The sequence below is a fragment of the Pleuronectes platessa genome, chromosome 15 (genome assembly GCF_947347685.1).
Source record: "Pleuronectes platessa chromosome 15, fPlePla1.1, whole genome shotgun sequence".
Taxonomy (NCBI): domain Eukaryota; kingdom Metazoa; phylum Chordata; class Actinopteri; order Pleuronectiformes; family Pleuronectidae; genus Pleuronectes; species Pleuronectes platessa.
In genome coordinates this window covers 8,146,929-8,164,280 of record NC_070640.1, presented here as the reverse complement: position 1 = coordinate 8,164,280, position 17,352 = coordinate 8,146,929, and the positions used below count along the sequence as shown (strand labels likewise).

Genomic DNA, 17,352 nt, shown 5'->3' with positions numbered 1-17,352 from the left:
AAAAAAAACAAAGTGAATAAGTGGGAGAAAGAAAGTGTGTAGCGTCATAGAGTCAATCAGAAAAAAGGGAGAATGAGACCCGGGTGTATTCTCTTGTTCAGAGCTGATCTCGCTGCCTCAAGATGAATGTTATTTCAAACGCTCTGTGAGCCCACAAAGACACCCTTCTTTGGATTGTTAGCCGTGCAGCTCGCAGCACGGTGGCACGACCCAATGTCCTCGCAGGTTAAATGAAATAAGAACGTGATAATGTGTTTTTCCCAAGGAGGGGACTCCTCTTTCGCGTGCCTTCCTCTTTGCAAAGGTCAAAATGAAGAGCAATTAGAGTTAGCAGTGATTCAGCGTCTTGCCCAAGGACGCTTCAACGTGACGGATGCTGCTGCACGACCTCGCTTTACATCCCGGCTCTTTGGTTTTTAGCTGCGGGAAGAAACGCAGTCGGTCAGATATTGATTAAACTGTCCCTGGCCCCCGGGAACGAGCTGTGGACAAAGATGTCAGCTGTCTAATGAAGCTTCAGCATATACAGAATCCAAGCAGCCTGTGTGTCTAAGCAGATTGTTGGTTCGAGCTTTTATTGCAGGGTTTGCGTTATACACAACAAAAATTAACAACTTCTACCTCCACCCTTTTCTCTCCCTCTCGTCTCTGTCTCTCTCTTGATGTGGTATAATTAGTCCTTTTCAAAGTAAAGACAGCACGCATCTTCTCTCTTGCTGAGAGGAAATGTTTCTCTTCCCTCCAAGCAGGTGCTACATAGTGTCACTCCAGAGAGTGACACTATGTAGCGACAGGAGTTTCTCGCAGCCCATTTCTCTCCCTCTTACTCTTCCTGTCCCTTATTGGATCCTCACAACAGCTCCTCTCTCTATCCCATTTAAAATTTAGAGGAGACCAAGCAAATTCAGGATCATCTCCCCCCTTTGCCTCATCTTCTGCCCCATCATCGAATCTAATTCATTTCAAATGCTACCAGATAATTTCCATAGTTGCCTTTTAAGTACAGTATGAGGAACACAGGCGAAGATCAGGCGCGCTCACAACAACAGAAACATTTCCACAGCAATAAGGTCAGTTTGGGTGGAGCAGATTGGTAGCAGGAGAACTGGCATCAGATCTTATCACCAAAAGTCATCACATATCTTGTCATTTTTTACGTGGATGCCACGTCCCTGTATTCTTTTAGCTTCTGTGCAGTTTTGCGTGTTAGAAACCTCATCGACACTCACTTGTTCACGGTGAATATGAACATGATCCTGCTGTATTTCTCATACGGGCTCATACAGACATTCCTTGTATGATTTCAGGAGAATATCTGCAGTTTAGTGCGTATCTAGAAGCAGCATTACTCTAAGTCTTCTGACTCCTGCCCTCCCTGCCTCTCTATTTTTTTTTTTATCTTAAGTGTTTTTCTTATTTAAAGCCTGTGTAATTCAAAACCACAGTTTAATTCACCATATGTCACACGGGCAGGCTCTCCACACAAGAGGTTCTAGGGCAAATTGCCTCAACTTTCGAGGACACATGTAAAACCAAACCACTGTCACCGGCTTTTATTGTGTGTAAGAAATCATTTTTGGAGGAGGTGAATAAAAAGGCAAAGCAGCAGGAAAGAATGAAGATGGCAAGAAGAGACGTTTTACAAAGTTTAACTAGAAGCAAAAATAACCAATTAACATGTGACATGGAGAAGTAACAATCGGGGCCCTTTCAGAGTAGCTGTAGTGACGCAGGCTCAGTGAAACATTCCTCTTGAAGACCACAGATTACTAATCAAGCCTCATTTCCACGTTCAAAAACACTCCTTTTATTAAACAGGCGGCGGCCTCTTCATTCATTAATAATACTTGTGCAGATGATCACTTTCAATCCTCCACATCCAGACTGCGCACTTCAAACTTTCATCGCGCTGCAAATTAATGATCCTTTTTTCTGAGAGACTCTGATCCGTCTGTTTCACGCTGAACGCCACGACACCAGTGCTCCTGCTGTTACTGGTTTTATTTACCGCTTCTCTTTTAATGAGTCTGTTTATAGGGAAAGATTAAAATATGACAAATGCAGATCTTTTTGGTCCTACAGAAAACCTCAGGGTCACACATGTAAATAATCCTGCTGAGTGGTAGCACTTGCCTAGTGGATAAAAAAACATATGTATTGATCATCTATGCAATGTTAGTTAGTTAGTGCCTGTAGCACCCCTGCTGGGGTATAGGCCGTCGACAAGGGACCTCCAGAGTTCACGGTCGCTGGCGTTCTTTTCTATCTGCGACCAGGTGCCTCCCAGTCTCTTTGTGTCTGCCTGAAGGTCCCGGCGCCAGGTGTTTTTAGGACGTCCTCTGCTTCTCTTTCCTTGAGGGTTCCAGGTCAGAGCCTGTCTGGTGGTGTTTGACTCTGGTTTGCGTAATGTGTGCCCGATCCATCTCCATCTTCTTCGTCCAATTTCGTCTGCTGCTGGGGGTTGTTTTGTTCTTGTCCACAGATCGTTGTTGCTGACCTTGTTTGGCCAGTAGATTTTCAGGATTCTTCTGAGACATTTGTTTATGAAGGTTTGCACTTTATTTATTGTGATCTTATTGATTCTCCATGTCTCTGCCCCATAGAGCAGGACGGATTTTACGTTGGAGTTAAAGATTCTGATTTTAGTCGTTTCCCGTATCTCTCTAGAGTTCCAGATGTTCTTGAGAAGTAGAAATGATGTCCTTGCCTTACCTATCCTAGCTTTTACATCTGCATCTGTACCACCCTGACTGCTGATGATACTCCCCAAGTAGGTGAAGGACTCTACCTCTTCTAACATGGTGTCACCAAGGGTGATCGGTTCCGTACTAGTTGTATTTATCCTTATGTTTTTAGTTTTTCCCTCATGGATGTTAAGTCCTACTTGTGAGGAAGTCTCTACGAGTGTATTGATCTTGTCTTGCATCTGGTGGTAGCTATGTGACAGTAGTGCCAGGTCATCTGCGAAATCTAAGTCATCCAGTTGGGTCCATAATGTCCATCGGATTCCGTTCTTCCTTTGTTCTGTTGTTGTTCTCATGATCCAGTCAATGGCTAGTAAAAACAGGAATGGGGATAGAAGACAACCCTGTCTGACCCCAGTCTTGATCTGGAACTGTTCCGTGAGCTGTCCATCATGTATCACTCTACAGGTCATTCCAGAATAGCTGTTTTCAATGATGTTCACTAGCTTAGTGGGCACTCCATGGTGTCTCAATAACTTCCATGCGGTCTCTCTATGTACACTGTCGAATGCCTTCTCGTAGTCGACAAAGTTGACATAGAGTGGGGAGTTCCACTCTAGTGACTGCTCTATGATAATGCGAAGAGTGGCAATCTGGTCGACACAGGACCTATTCTTTCTAAATCCTGCTTGCTCGTCTCTCAGTTGGTGGTCAACTGCATCCTTCATTCTGTCCAGGATGACTCTATTTAGCACTTTGCCTGGCACAGAGAGTAGGGTGATCCCTCTATAGTTGTTGCAGTTTCCCAGGTCTCCTTTCTTTGGGAGCTTGTTAATAAGGCCCTCTTTCCAGTCAGATGGTATCTCTTCTTCTTCCCAGATCCTTTTGAAGAGTGGATGCAGCAGGCTCACCGTGATACCAACGTCTGCCTTTAGGGCTTCTGCCGGGATGTTATCTGGCCCAGTTGCTTTCCCACTCTTCAGCTGCTGTATCGCTTTCCTGATCTCCTCTCTGCTGGGTATGTCACAGCTGATGGGGAGGTCGGTCTGTGCTGGTGGGATATCTGGTGGGTTTACTGGTGGGGGTCTATTTAGCAGTTCCTCAAAGTGTTCTGCCCATCTGTGTAGTTGTCCGTCCTTTGTTTTAATGCTGTTTCCCTCTTTATCCCTGACCGGTCTTTGTGGCCTGCTGTATTTGCCCGACAGCTTTCTGGTGGTGTCATACAACTGTTTCATGTTTCCATTTCTTGCTGCTTCCTCTGCTTCTTCGGCTAGGTTGTCGATGTATTTCCGCTTGTCCGCCTTAATGCTCCTCTTAACCATTCTATTGATATTAGTATACTCTTCTTGTGCCTTTGCCTTGGATGCTCTTGTACGACTGTTTGTCACTAGTGCTTTCTTCTCTTTTCTTGTTTGGATTCTTTTTTGGGTTTCTGTAGATATCCACTCCTTTTGCTGGAATTTCCTGTAGCCAACCACTTCTTGGCATGTGGATATTAGTGCGTCTTTAATATGTTGCCACTGACTGTCGATGCTGTTTTCGTCTTCCAGTAGGTCCTGGAGAACGTCAAATTTGTTTGATAGTTTCAGTCTGAATTCCCCTTGTTTTTCTGCGTCCCTCAATAGGCTCACGTTGTATTTCTGTCTGTTAGCTGTTGTCTCCGTCTTGTTCTTCTTGAGCTTGAGTTTCAGTCTAGCAGTTAACAAATGATGGTCAGATGCTACATCTGCCCCCCTTTTAACTCTCACATCCTGTAGTGATCTTCTGAACTTCTTGCTTATGCAGATGTGATCTATTTGGTTCTCTGTTGTGTGGTCTGGTGATACCCATGTTGCTTTGTGTATCCTCTTATGTGGGAAGATGCTGCCTCCGATAACAAGCTTGTTCAGTGCGCAGATATCCATGAACTTCTCTCCGTTTTCGCTTGCTTCTCCAAGTCCATGTGTTCCCATCACCTCCTCATATCCGATGTTTACTTTTCCTACCTTTGCATTAAAGTCACCCATGAGGACGGTGGTATCTTTCTCTGGATATTTGTCCAGGATGTTCTGAAGCCTGTCGTAGAACTCCTCTTTTTCTTCTTCTTCACTGGGGTTCGTTGGTGCGTAGCATTGGATGACATTCATCTTTATCTTCTCCTTTGTTGTTCTGAACGATGCTGTGATGATCCTTGGTCCATGGGCCTCCCATTCTATCAGTGCTCTCTGTGCGGCTCTTGATAGCATGAGGGCTACCCCTTCTGTGTGTGGGGCATGGTCATCTTCATGGCCCGAGTAAATCAGCAGCTCTCCACTCATTAATCTTTTCTGGCCTGATTGTGTCCATCTTGCCTCACTGATGCCCATTAGTACAAGATTATAGTTTTTCATCTCTTGTGCTATTTGAAAGGTTTTCCCTGTTTGGTACATTGTTCTTACATTCCATGTTCCAATGGTAATGTTTTTCCTGGTTGAGAGAAGGATGGTCGGTCCTATGGCTTCCAGGGGCTCCTGGCTTTCACCACACAACGTCATTTGTCTTCTAGCTGAAGAGCTACTCTCTCCCAGGGCCGTGTCCTCTCGTAATGCAATGACTTCCATAGAATTATCCATCAATCCACAGAGCTGTCAATCAAACTACCACCTCTCCATTACTACTTTACCATTGATCCTTCCATTGACTAATCATCCATCTATTCTTTGTAACTTTTCATCAACCTTTGATTACACCTTTGGGACGACACACTTCAATGTTACTTAAATGTGTATAAATTAAACGGTGAATGGCAACATGAGATCGATGCAAAGTGTAAAACTGGCCCTGAGGGTTACAAAATGCTGACACATTAAGAACGGGGTGAGAAACATCACAAAAAAAAGACATAAGCTACAGCCGGCAGTTTTAATAATCGATCAATCAATAAAAGCCCATATTCACAAATCACAATTTGTGTCCTAGGCCTTAAATTAACACATCTGATAGTTTCTTATCCGTCAGATATGTTTCACATATTTTGCTCTTAAAACTCACTAGAAGAAATAGGTGAGACATGACATTTAGCGAGTCATACTTGAGACTTAAGGGAGATGTGTTGCTCAACTTGTTAATCGTATAATATGTATTTTCTTTTCCTTTTGACTCCTGAGCTGTAGAGAAGCCAACTTGGAGCCATGAGATTTGCCTTTGGGTTCCCTTAAGGGGTTGAATTTGGGGAAGGGGAAGAAATGGCAACCTCTCAAAGTCGTATTTAGATAAACTCCCAACACGTGTAATAAATGTTAGTAGACAGGAGTAATAAGGAGATGACATGTCCCCTGGTGCCCATGAAAGTTCAAGTTATAATATTTCCCTCAGTGATTAGAAAACAGACAAGTTTTAAAACACACAGACAAACACAAAGGGGAAAATATGTGATTCATTACGTCTGCAGAGGAAGTTGTTTTTGTCTGTTTGTTTGATGGCAAAAACGAATGATCTGATTTCTATGAAATGTTGTGATCCGACTGGAAGCAAGCACAAGATGTTTCTCTGACATGCAACAGTCTGAGCAAGGATGTGGAAAATAGTGCTGCACACTGTGATAAAAACAAAACCAACTTAGAGTTTTTTTTATTAATTATGAGAAGGCTCAAAATTCTTCTGGTTAATAATGAAACTCTGGCAGGACACATTTGAATAGATAGATAGCAAGTCTCGATATTTAATGGAAGACATTGTTTAACATGTCAAATTAGCGCTTGAGATGTGCTGCAGGTATGTGCTCTGTGTGTTTATATAGGTTTTATTTTGTGTTCAGGTGTGTTACAATATAAAAACAAAGACAGAGTTTACAATATGGACAATATGCGAAGACATGTGAACACACATATGCACACACTTTTCCATGTTGACAGGTATTGTATTAAAAGTGCACACTGCATATTGCGCCTGACAAACACAAAGTGCTCTGGTCCAGTGATGAATTATCTGCAGATGATGTCAATACAAACACACAGTAGTAATCTGCAGAACAAAGGCTTTATCTCTGCCTATGCAGAGCGCTCATCAGTCACTATCTCTATCCCTCTGTCACAAACACGTTCACTGATTATCCAACTGAAACACAAACACACACACACACACACACACACACACACACACACACACACAGTTGGGAAGGTTACTTTGAAAATGTAGATTACTGCGTGTTTCCCCATGACTGTCGTAATCCTGACACTCTGCTGACTCTGTGATGGTTTCAGTTATATCTGCACGACTTCCCGCAGACTTGGGTTAACCGGTGCTCTATTTCATTTTAATTCCACCATTATCATCATTTGCAAGAATGATCGTTCATTTTTCATCCTTTTAAACTGATGACGTTTTTAATTTTGCTCGCCATTAGCAGCACTGAGCCTCACTGTCACTTATTTTTCGTCTTCTCCTCTTCTCTCCGATGCGAGATTCACTCTGTGTCCGTCCCCTGGTTTCATCCATCCTCTATCAGTCTCCATTCTGTTTCCCCAATCTGTCATCTGACCCCTCTTACCCCTCCCTGCCAACATAACAGAGTGTCTTCACAGACTCTCTCTCCATTCTTCTCTCTTTACCCAGGCTCACTTTTGGGCTACTTTATCATCTGTCCCGCTTCCCCACTTCTTCTTCTCTTAATTTCACGTGGCACAGGTCAAGTTATTCTTCCTCTCCTACAAGACCCATAGCTACTTGAGCAGCGTAACAATAGCTCTCTAGAGTATGGATATGCAAAGTCTACACTATGAATTTATGTGTTTAACAAGTTATACATGTTGATACCAAGGAATAGTGTTTGTTTCTAGTTTGACACTTCTCATATTTTTCTTCTAACCACATTAACGTTGTGTTTTTGATCGTAAACCGGATGATAAAGGTTCTCTAACCTTAGAAAGCCTACTTTCTTTCTGTGTCCCATATCGGTGGATGCATCCTTCAAAGGACGCAGTCTAGTAGTCCGTGAAGGCCAAGACGAAATGAGGTGATCTGGTTTACGGAGCCATCAGCTTGTCCGTCTCTAGCCATCGCATCATTAGCCTAATCAAAGTGCGCAATAAATCCTGGGATAGGTCGGCCTAAGAAGGATGCACCCTCCTTCGATGGGCCCTTCGTTTGCTCAAGAATGGAAGGACTCATTCAAAGGACACTTTTAAATGGAGCACTCTATTTGTTCTTAAAAGGTAGGAGCCACCTCCTGAATTGAGACACAGCTAATTTAACCCAAACCATGATCTGTCTCTAAACCTGGCTGAGCTTCATTTGTGTCTAAACCTAATAATGACACCGGTCTAGTATCCCCGCCTGTTTTAAGGGACACATCAGAGCTAAGGGACAAAAAAAAACAATATACTCAGACCCATGCACCATCCAGTATAGCTTTTGCACATGACGCAAGACGTGAGCTGTGTACAGTACTTACCCGCCTCATCTTATAAAACATTCATGCCTCCTTCCATGCTCAGTGGCCCGTGTATCACTTACACCTACTTACTAGCAGATAGCTCCCTCCTTCAGCCTGCAGAACATCCTGGATGTTTGTGTCCTGGATTCATCAGTGTGCAGTAACGGTTCAACAAGAGTCACGGCTTTGACTTTTTTTTTGACATTTCTCATTCCTTTGACGTTTTTATCCTCAACCGCGACCACCAGCCGCTGCTGTTTACGTTTGTCAATCCTCGGAAGGATGGCGACAAGTTGGTGCTGGGAAAAATCCCAGGAGGCTGCCAGTTTCTGAGCAGCAGCGATAATACAGCGTTCAGTTAATTGAGTCACATCCTGTCTTGTTGTGAGTTAAACTTTCAACACTGTCTGCCTGAGTGTCTGCTCGACTGAGCTGCTCACAACAACAAGGAGGTGGAATAAAGTGGCACATATGTGTATCCATTCATGCAACAGCCTTCAGCGCTAATGGCTCGACATGATTGGCCACGTATCTGTAAAGTGTCTATTTACCTGAGCCAGTGGTGAATGGTAATTATTTGACGCGTTTCATCCAATCAATTTTACTGTTCAAACACGTTTCGACTTGTGAGAATGAAGCACACGTTTGAGTATCTCCCTGAAAGCCTCTCTCTCAGTGCTGCAGCCTTATCACATTTGTATACATCAGGGAAACGCATGTTGTGTACGAGTGCGACAAACGGGTTATTGCCGTTCCGCCTTTTTGCTGAATGCGGCTCCTCTGGAGTTCATGAGCCACGGCCCCATGCGACCACTTGAATTCAACAATTCATGGAACTGGCCCTGATTTCCCCGGAGGATTCTGCAACTCGACGCTCAAGTGTTTGGGGCAGTGAATGTGTTGACCATTCCGTGGCCCTGGAAGCCTTTGCATGTGCATGACGCAGGCGAGAGTGAGCACTGTCGGAAACAATCAAGGCTGGAATCTAAAATACAGCAGAAGATGATCATTACAGAGAAGAGAAGGCAAGGATGCCTTCTGGATCACAGAAAACCGAGTTTGACAGAAACGCCAGCCGTTCTGGATTAAGACGGAATTGACGCGGATGTCCAGGGTGGACGGTCGGAGTGATGAAAGGATTGACTGTAAAGTAGAAGCATCAAAAGATTAAGGGAAGCTGTTGGCTCAGGAAGGTATACAGACTGCGAGGCTTCTGATCAATACAACCTTATCATGGTGTTAAATCCTCGCCCATCCTGGCAGGACTCTCTGTACTTGGCCCCTTTATCTCTGACTCCATCAGGCACTCTTTCTTTACTTGACCCGCTTTGCTTTTTTTAAGGAGGTGGCCACATGGTCCACAATAGCTTTCCTCTATCGAGAGGAAAAGCTGAGGGAGGAATCAGATGCGACGAGCTCTGGAGAGATTGGGTCTGAGGCCAGCAAAGATCATTTTCAATTTAGGCATTTAAGATGGGGCTGTACCACTACACCGTCCTTCAGCATTGTGAATGGCTCTCTCTCCGTGCAGATGGCTGCGAGAGCGCTTGCTCATGCGAGTCTAACATCTCATCCCCATGAATTCTGCGAAAACAAAACACTACGTGAACTTGAGAACTGCTCTTCCCTCTTTACACTCCATCCAAGCATCTACTCCACGTGAAGTGCCTCAGTCTGGAGCATCACCGGTGAACGGCTCATCGCGGTTTGTCCCATTTCACCTGGAGTATTCCCAGCAGGGAGGGCTTAAAGAAAACAGCACAGGACAGGATGTGCAAGAAGAGGCATGGCCGGTGAACCAAGAGTAATAGGGTACTGCCTGAGGGGAAGTGACATTCTTTAACACAACCCACTGTAAATCTCTACACGTGGATGCTGGCACATTTGGCAGCCTCCTTCGCTTTCATTTGCTTGTTTAATTTTCCCCAGCCTTTTTTCTCTTTGCTTCTCTGCCAATAAACCATTGTGTTGCCCGTTTGCAGGCATTTTGTTCAAACTGGAGACATTATTTCTCCCTCTGTGTGGTCCCTCTGTCTCCAGTCGCAACTGCTTCTCTTCTCCTGCCACTCACGATGACGCACAATCGACAGAGTAATGAGGGAAAAATGGAAAAGTAACAGCTTGGACAAACTATAATTCCACATTGTGTGTGTGGTTTGTCAGTCTGTGCAAAAATTGTGTGTGAACAAATGGGTGTGCAACGTTATTTCAGACCTCATTAGGGTATTTAGGCCAAATCTGATGGTGTTAACGTCAGGAAGGGCCGTGACAAAGTTGGACTGCTGGTTACCGACCATCGTGGTTCAAAGGCTGCGGGGCCTCGCAGGCAACAGCTTTGAAATGGAGTTGGGACAGGAGCCGTTTTTGGAGAACCACAAGCTCTGGACAGCTTCCCGGGGGCCTCATTAGGGACTGTGCATGATGGGTGGATGGATGAAATGGGGCACAGCTACCGTAGACGCACACACACACACACACATCACAAATGTTCCCCCTCATGTAAGCATGCAAACACACACACGCACACACACATATGCTGCCTCTTGCTCTCTTGTCCACACTTATGAATGCAGACACGTAGCAGGGGGCGAGAGAGACCCTCGGAGCAATGAGAGAGCCCAAAAGTAATTGGCAGTAAAGTGGAGTGTCAGGACTAGTGAGTACACAAAGTGTCCGGCTAGTGCCAGGAACAAGTTGACACTCATGGAAAGAATAAAAAGGAATAGGGCACTTAAATATTTGTTTCAAAGGTATTGTTAATTAATTGTTTTATATAATTTGTGTGTTGTGTGTGTGTGTGTCATAAGCTACAACAGCTTTGGCTCACCGTGACTCTCGGAGCGTCTCCACAGTTGATCTCACGCAAAGTGTCATTAAGCCGCCCGTCTTCTCGCGCAGCTGCTGAGTGCGTGTGCGTCTCAATGCATCTGTGCGTATTTGTAACTTCTGTGTTTGTGTTTGTTCATATCCTGGGAGCAGTCTGCGCTCCCGACACCCTACAGTTAGCTCTCCTCCAGCTCGCTGACGGAGCTCCATATGTCGTCTCTCAGCTTCTACCTCACGCACCCAGCACAATGTGTGATTTATGCTTTTTTTATAGGCACAATCCCATTCATGCACAGACAGGTGGAACATACAACTTGCCACTGATGGGGTAAAAGCATTTAGCCATTTTCCTGGACAGGTTGAGCCAATTAAGACTTTAAAGCAGAAACCAATAATACAGTAGATCTATCTAGCCGTACTGTGGACTCTATAATTAATAGCTGTTTTCAAAACTGTTTTTCTCTGTGCCAAGAACCCCCCGCAGTGTTGTGCACTTGTCAAAGGCAAATTGTGTGTAAAGTTTGTACACAATTCTTTGGATTTTATCTGCGGGTCATGTCTGAAAAAGGCTTAAGGTGTCTTTGACTAATTTTATGTGACACAGGCTAAATACCTTTTTCATAGAGGAGATTTTCAAATGTAACAGTTATAGCTCTATGGCATATGGCTGTTTCCTAGCAGCTGCATGTGTAAGCTATATTTGAGCACAAAGCATAAAGAAATCAGTGAAAAAGTTAGGTGAGAAAAAGTTGGCAAATCCATAGCAGCAGAATCGATACAACAAAGTGCAGCTGACGGCCCATAAATCAAAACGAGCAAATAAATTATGACATGAAGCATGTGAGTTGGTTTATGTTCAGGAAAGTTCCTGTGGCTGGGGAGGCTGAAAAAAAACCTTTTTGGATTCTTTTGGATGGTCCACTGATGTGCTGGGACTTTTCCCACGGCTTTTGAGGGCCTGTCTGACTGTGACAGACGGTTGTGTTGACAGCATACAGGCATTAGGAAGGGCAGAGGGATGATGGCATATGCGAGGGCTGCAGGCCTGCCAGTGACAGGCAGCTGTGAAATATCATAGTCAAGTAGTTTGTAAACTACATCAATAAATTACTGAGGAGGGGAGCTACTTTTATTTGTTTAGGCGGCTTAGATATATCAAGTTGATGTTTTTTGTAGAATGCATTTAGAGTTATGTCTTTATTCACATAAGATTTACTGAATTGCCAGTACAATGTGTGTGCCAACAGTCTGTGTACAGTGATAAAAACATCTATATACTAATTCCAAAATCTCTGTCAGTTTGTGGCTCACAAATCTCTTTTCATCTTATTAGTTTCATACTAAAAGTGGCGATTAGCGCTCTGTAGCAGCAGCTACATTGATGACTCCTGGTCTTACGTTGATGACCAGGAGTCATTCTGTGCAGCAGTGGTGGCTTCAGGGTTCTGCGGGGTCCTTTACTCGCCACTGGTCAATCTCTGCAGGTCACTTTTCCACTTTCAGACAGAAAGCCACAACCAGTATCACCACAGTCCAAAGCAAACAGCCCATTCCAGACAGGCAGAGTTAGATCAGGCACTGCACTAGTCCTAATAAAGGCATTCTGGATTATTGGTGCTTGACTGTGAGCTGATGCTTACGCAGGCTCATGGAGGAATTGCAGCAGGAGCCTTGATGGCAGGAGGCAGGTGTCGGTGGCTGCGTTTGCATACGTGCATGACGGATTTTCATGTGCCAGATGTCAGCTCCCTTTAGCAATACTTGTGACTCAGCAGGACAACACGGCGAATGAAAATCCCTGCGAATCACTCCCGTCGTTCTCTTTTACTGTTGCACTCCGTTGGCCATATGTTGCTTTTCATGTTGGATTGGATTTGGAGGACTCTAACTGGCCTCAATTGCAAACACAACCCTCTACCCCACTCCCCCGCCTCTCTCCAGCTGTCCATGTGAGATAGACCACATCCCTAATCTTCTAATTGGTAGGTAGTCTCGGCCATTACCTGAGCAATGACAGGGTGGAATCGATAAGAGGCACAATGCTAAACGATGTGTCCCGCTGTTTCTCTCTTTCTCCTCTTTCTTCCGTTTCTGCTCATTTCGCACTCTGCGTTTAAATTCACCGTATCCAAGGCAACAGCCATTCACACGCGGCGGGCGAAATAAACTCTTTTAATTTGTCTTTATTTCTGCCCCGTTGTTCTTTTCTTCATCTTCTCGCCAAATCCTACACGCTCCATGTGACGTAGCGAGTGGGTTTAAAAAAAAAAAAAAGCCTCTCCATCCTCCATCAGCATAGAACTAATCAGAGGAAACATGGTTCTCAATCAGTGCCCCTAATCCCCCCCCCCCTCCATACTCAAACGATGCATTATTCACTGTGTCACTGCATGACATGACGGAGGGCTGTGTGATGAACAGCCCTTTAATGGACTTTGATGACTGATGGAAATGGAGAGAACATCATGGAGAAATAGAGCGGAGATCGACAAAGAGACAGGGGTCAGATAGCACACGTCTCTTTTGAAAAATGAGGAGGGTCCTGTTATTTATTAAATTTTTCCGCAGCAAGAGATGCTGCGAGAGCAAAAGAGAAATAAGGTGTACTGTTTAAGAGTTGTGCTGTATTTCTAATTTCTGCTCCTTCAACTTTACAGTAAGTGATAAGGAAATGAGTATAATCATCACCATCATCATCATCATCACCATCATCATCGGACAAATCAAAGCATCCTCCTGGCAAAACCGTTTGTCTTCCTTTGCAGTGCGGTACTTAGCACACACACACACACACACACACACACACACACACACACACCATTTAAATAAAGGCACCTTCATCCCAAGCTGTGTGAATAGACCGCAGTTCCTTGGACCGTTGTAACGTTTGAGCTTCTGGAATATGTGCGTGCATACAGAGCGGAAAATGAATAAATTCCCCGGGGAGAATTATGTGGGGTTGAAAATCTTATATGAAGCCTGCAGTGCAACGGCCCCACCAGATTACTCTCCTCAGCAGAGGAAGGAAATGGTGACAATCAGTGATTTTCCAGCACAGAGCAGAACTTCACACGGCTCTGTAAATGGTCGACGAATTACCAGTAAACGATTTTTAAAAAAAAACACACGATGGATGTAGACTTTCATGGTTAAATGAAAAAGATAAAAAAAAAAAAAGGGTGAACCCTGAATTCAGGGACAAATTTGTACAGGTTAGAAAATGCTTCTAACCTATAATCAGTAGCTGTCAATGTCGAGAGCTTAAAGGCACTGTGTGACAGCCTTTGTTCAGAAAAATCCTAAATCCTGATAACTGTTATTTAAGTGTCATAAATAACATGGATATAAATAGAGTTGGACACGCTGGAGCCCTGAAACCAGCACCGCTCCCCACTTACTAAACATGAGGGTTTGTTATTGAGTCTCCCGATAGAAAACAACCCTTCATTACAGATTGTTCTCCATATGCTGAAATAACAAAGACTGTGAAAAATGTGCACGGTTCAAACCCTATAAGAAAAACTAGAACGCGATGATCTTTTCAAAATAATGACATTCCTCCAACATTACCATTTTCCTTTTACACCAGAATCACAATTGAACCCTGTATATTCCCCTGCATGCTCTAAATAATAGCTGCTTCATTTGGAACAGGCCGCTCAAACTCCTGCTCCCACGTTGTCATTTAATTGGGACATTTTCAGAGTTTCAGCCTTGTAATCTGTGAATATTCCTGGAAAGCTCTCGCTGTGCTCCGGACCAATTAAAACACAGCGCACAAAACGGCCTCGGAGGAACCCCCAGGTAGTCTCGCCCTGCGCCCGACAGGCTGCCTGCTCCGTCAGAACCTGAGCAGCAGATATTTACATATCCAGCATCATTATACCGAAACGGAGCCAGTCTATCTGTATTAAGGTGGTGGTGGGGGGGGACTGGGGGTTAATCACAGCAACTGGATCTGTTCAGATTCACTCTGTAGTACTTGTAACCCTAAAAGAAAAGGTACTTTGCAGTGTTTTCAAAGCAACGCCACTTTCACACAGCAACACACGGGGGGATTTTAACAGCGGAGAGGCACTTCAGATTTTTTTTAGTAGCATTGGTGTTAAGAACATGCGGAAACAGTGATGATTAAAAGCTCCTGTTAATTGAGCTCTAATCCCCCTATACAGACTTAACAGTGTATAAATATTGAGCGAGGTGGTACGCTGTTGTTCTCATCTCATGTCTAGTGTGCAAAAACAAAGGTCTCCAGGTGTGTTTAATGTAAAGAACATGACAGGATGCTACTTGTAATGTTTCGATTTTCACACGTTATATATATTCTACATTTTAGGTTTATTTTAAAGGAATAATTCAACAATTTAAAACAAATATCAATCTCATGCCTGTGTGTTTAATGTACAGAGGGAGTCAAGTCAGATAATACTCGCGTACGTGTTATCTATTGGAGCTATTTCATGTTGATGCATTGACTGTAATTCGATTTTTTGTTGTCATATCCATATATAAAGGAGGACGATAACATCTATCGTAAACAGCCCCAGTATCCAGAGTCTGCACAGAAGCAATCACTGGGATGGAGCTGTGGTAGCGAGGTCCCAGTGACACAGGTTTCAGCTGTCAATCATGGAATTTCAACCCATTTTTATAGCATCAAACAACTAATTTGACAAAGTTATTGGTTAAATGAGCACTTGAACAAACATCCCTGTGATAAGGAAAGCCTAAAAAGGACAAAAAACGTTGGGAAAAATGTACTTAACGTGTGTTTTGACTTTTTTGTTTGGTCCGTGTCACATCTGTTAACATGGAGGAGACTGGCTTGATGGACTGTACAGCCAGCCACCTGAGGGTGATAGACTCTTGGAGCAGTCATGTCGTCCATCTTTATAAACAGTCAGTGTGTGTAAAAGGGACTCCGCCATTGGCTTGAGGGTCACGCATCGTTATTGTCTTCCTTCAACATTCTATGCACATTTAGTTTCCCATTTTTCAAATATTCAAATTCTGTATTTGCGGTCTGTTGTCAGTAAGAATGTAGCATCTGTAGAATGATTACAGAAAGCCCCGATCTACCCCGGTATTAGAGAGAGGGATTTGTGTGTGTCGCCATGTAGAATAGGTAAACAGCCTCACACTGCCGTCTCCACGCAGCCAGGCCTTCCAGGCTGATGGATGAAATGGCTTACAGAGGACACAAGCACTGTGACATTGATGGACAGTCTGATATTGCCTTCCTAATCTTGCCACCACTCAGTCACACACACACACACATTTCTCTGCGTCCCTCTCAGTCCTCCGTCGCCTGCTCCCTTTCTTCTTTTCTCAGTTCTGCTTTGGCTCATTTCTCTTTTCTTTCTTTCTTTTATCTCTCTCTTGCTCATCACTCCTCTCCTCTCGTCCTTATTGGGACTTAACTTGTCCCATTTCTTTGTTTTCTGACTGTTCTGCATCTCAATCACACGCTCCTCTGCTGCCTTTCCCCTCAGCTGCTGCTGCTGCTCTATTTCCTTCTCTGTGCACTAGCATCACACTCACTGAAATGCAGATACATATAATCATTTCACTGGATCAAATGACCACATCACTTTGCGTGAAGGACACAGGAAACTGAAAATGAACCAATATTTACTGGACCACATTTACAAGCTAAGGTTGCACGTTTCTCCTTCAGTGCAAAGCAAATCTCAGAACCATATAATTTGAAGATACCCAGTTGTTCACCGGTATTACAGGATTTGTGTCTCTTATTTTCTGTTTGTGCATCTCCTTTTGCTTTATTTAGCCTGCCTGCTTGGGTGTACCCAGGGTATAGGCCTATAATATCATATACAGAGTTGATGAAATATTTATAGATCTGCTCACACACTCGAATAAGAAGTTGTCACAACTTTTATTCTGCTAAAAAAACAAACTCCCAAAAAGTTGCTGCACTCTGCCCGTCCAAAGGACAGAATAGATGAAAAATGGGTTGATATGAGCGTCTCCAATGGCACACAACTAATGTGACCCTTTTCTTGGGTGGGGGGGGCATTTTACTCTAATCTTGAATAGTTCAGTGCCTGTTTGGAATGGGCTATGTGCTCGGCCGGTTCTTTGTGAAACTTTAAAAGTGACCCGCAGTAATTGAGCAGCAGCACGTAAAGACCCGCTTCAGGACTCGTGTCCAACTCGTGGCAAATTTTCGAAACTGCACTTCCTGTGTGAAACTGTCCAAGAGGAACGGATCTCCAGATACGTGAGACACATACCGACCGGAGATATTTGGATTTAGTAAATACTTAATACTTTTACGTTTTCCAAAAGCATCAGCACTAGCTCTACTCTGACCTGAGGTTCAGTCTGTTTCTGCACTGAAGCACCTTGTCTGCTCCGGCTTCCTATCTGTGCCCCCGCTTGACTCTCTGCTTGCCCGATTAACCTGCCTGCTCCGACTGTCACTTGTCT

The 17,352-nt window shown here is 44.0% G+C and overlaps 1 protein-coding gene across 3 annotated transcripts in view; it reads right to left on the bottom strand.

Annotated features, from left to right (window-relative positions):
* Positions 1–17,352, bottom strand: part of kctd16b (potassium channel tetramerization domain containing 16b) — a 66,569-nt gene that overhangs the window by 10,137 nt on the left and 39,080 nt on the right. Inside the window, exon 4 of one of the 3 annotated variants that reach the window (XM_053442447.1) lies at positions 9,357–9,393. The exons of the other annotated variants lie outside the window; for them this stretch is intronic. Coding sequence (XP_053298422.1) covers positions 9,357–9,393 — 37 coding nt within the window. The remainder of the gene's footprint in view (positions 1–9,356; positions 9,394–17,352) is intronic. 3 annotated transcript variants of the gene reach the window in all.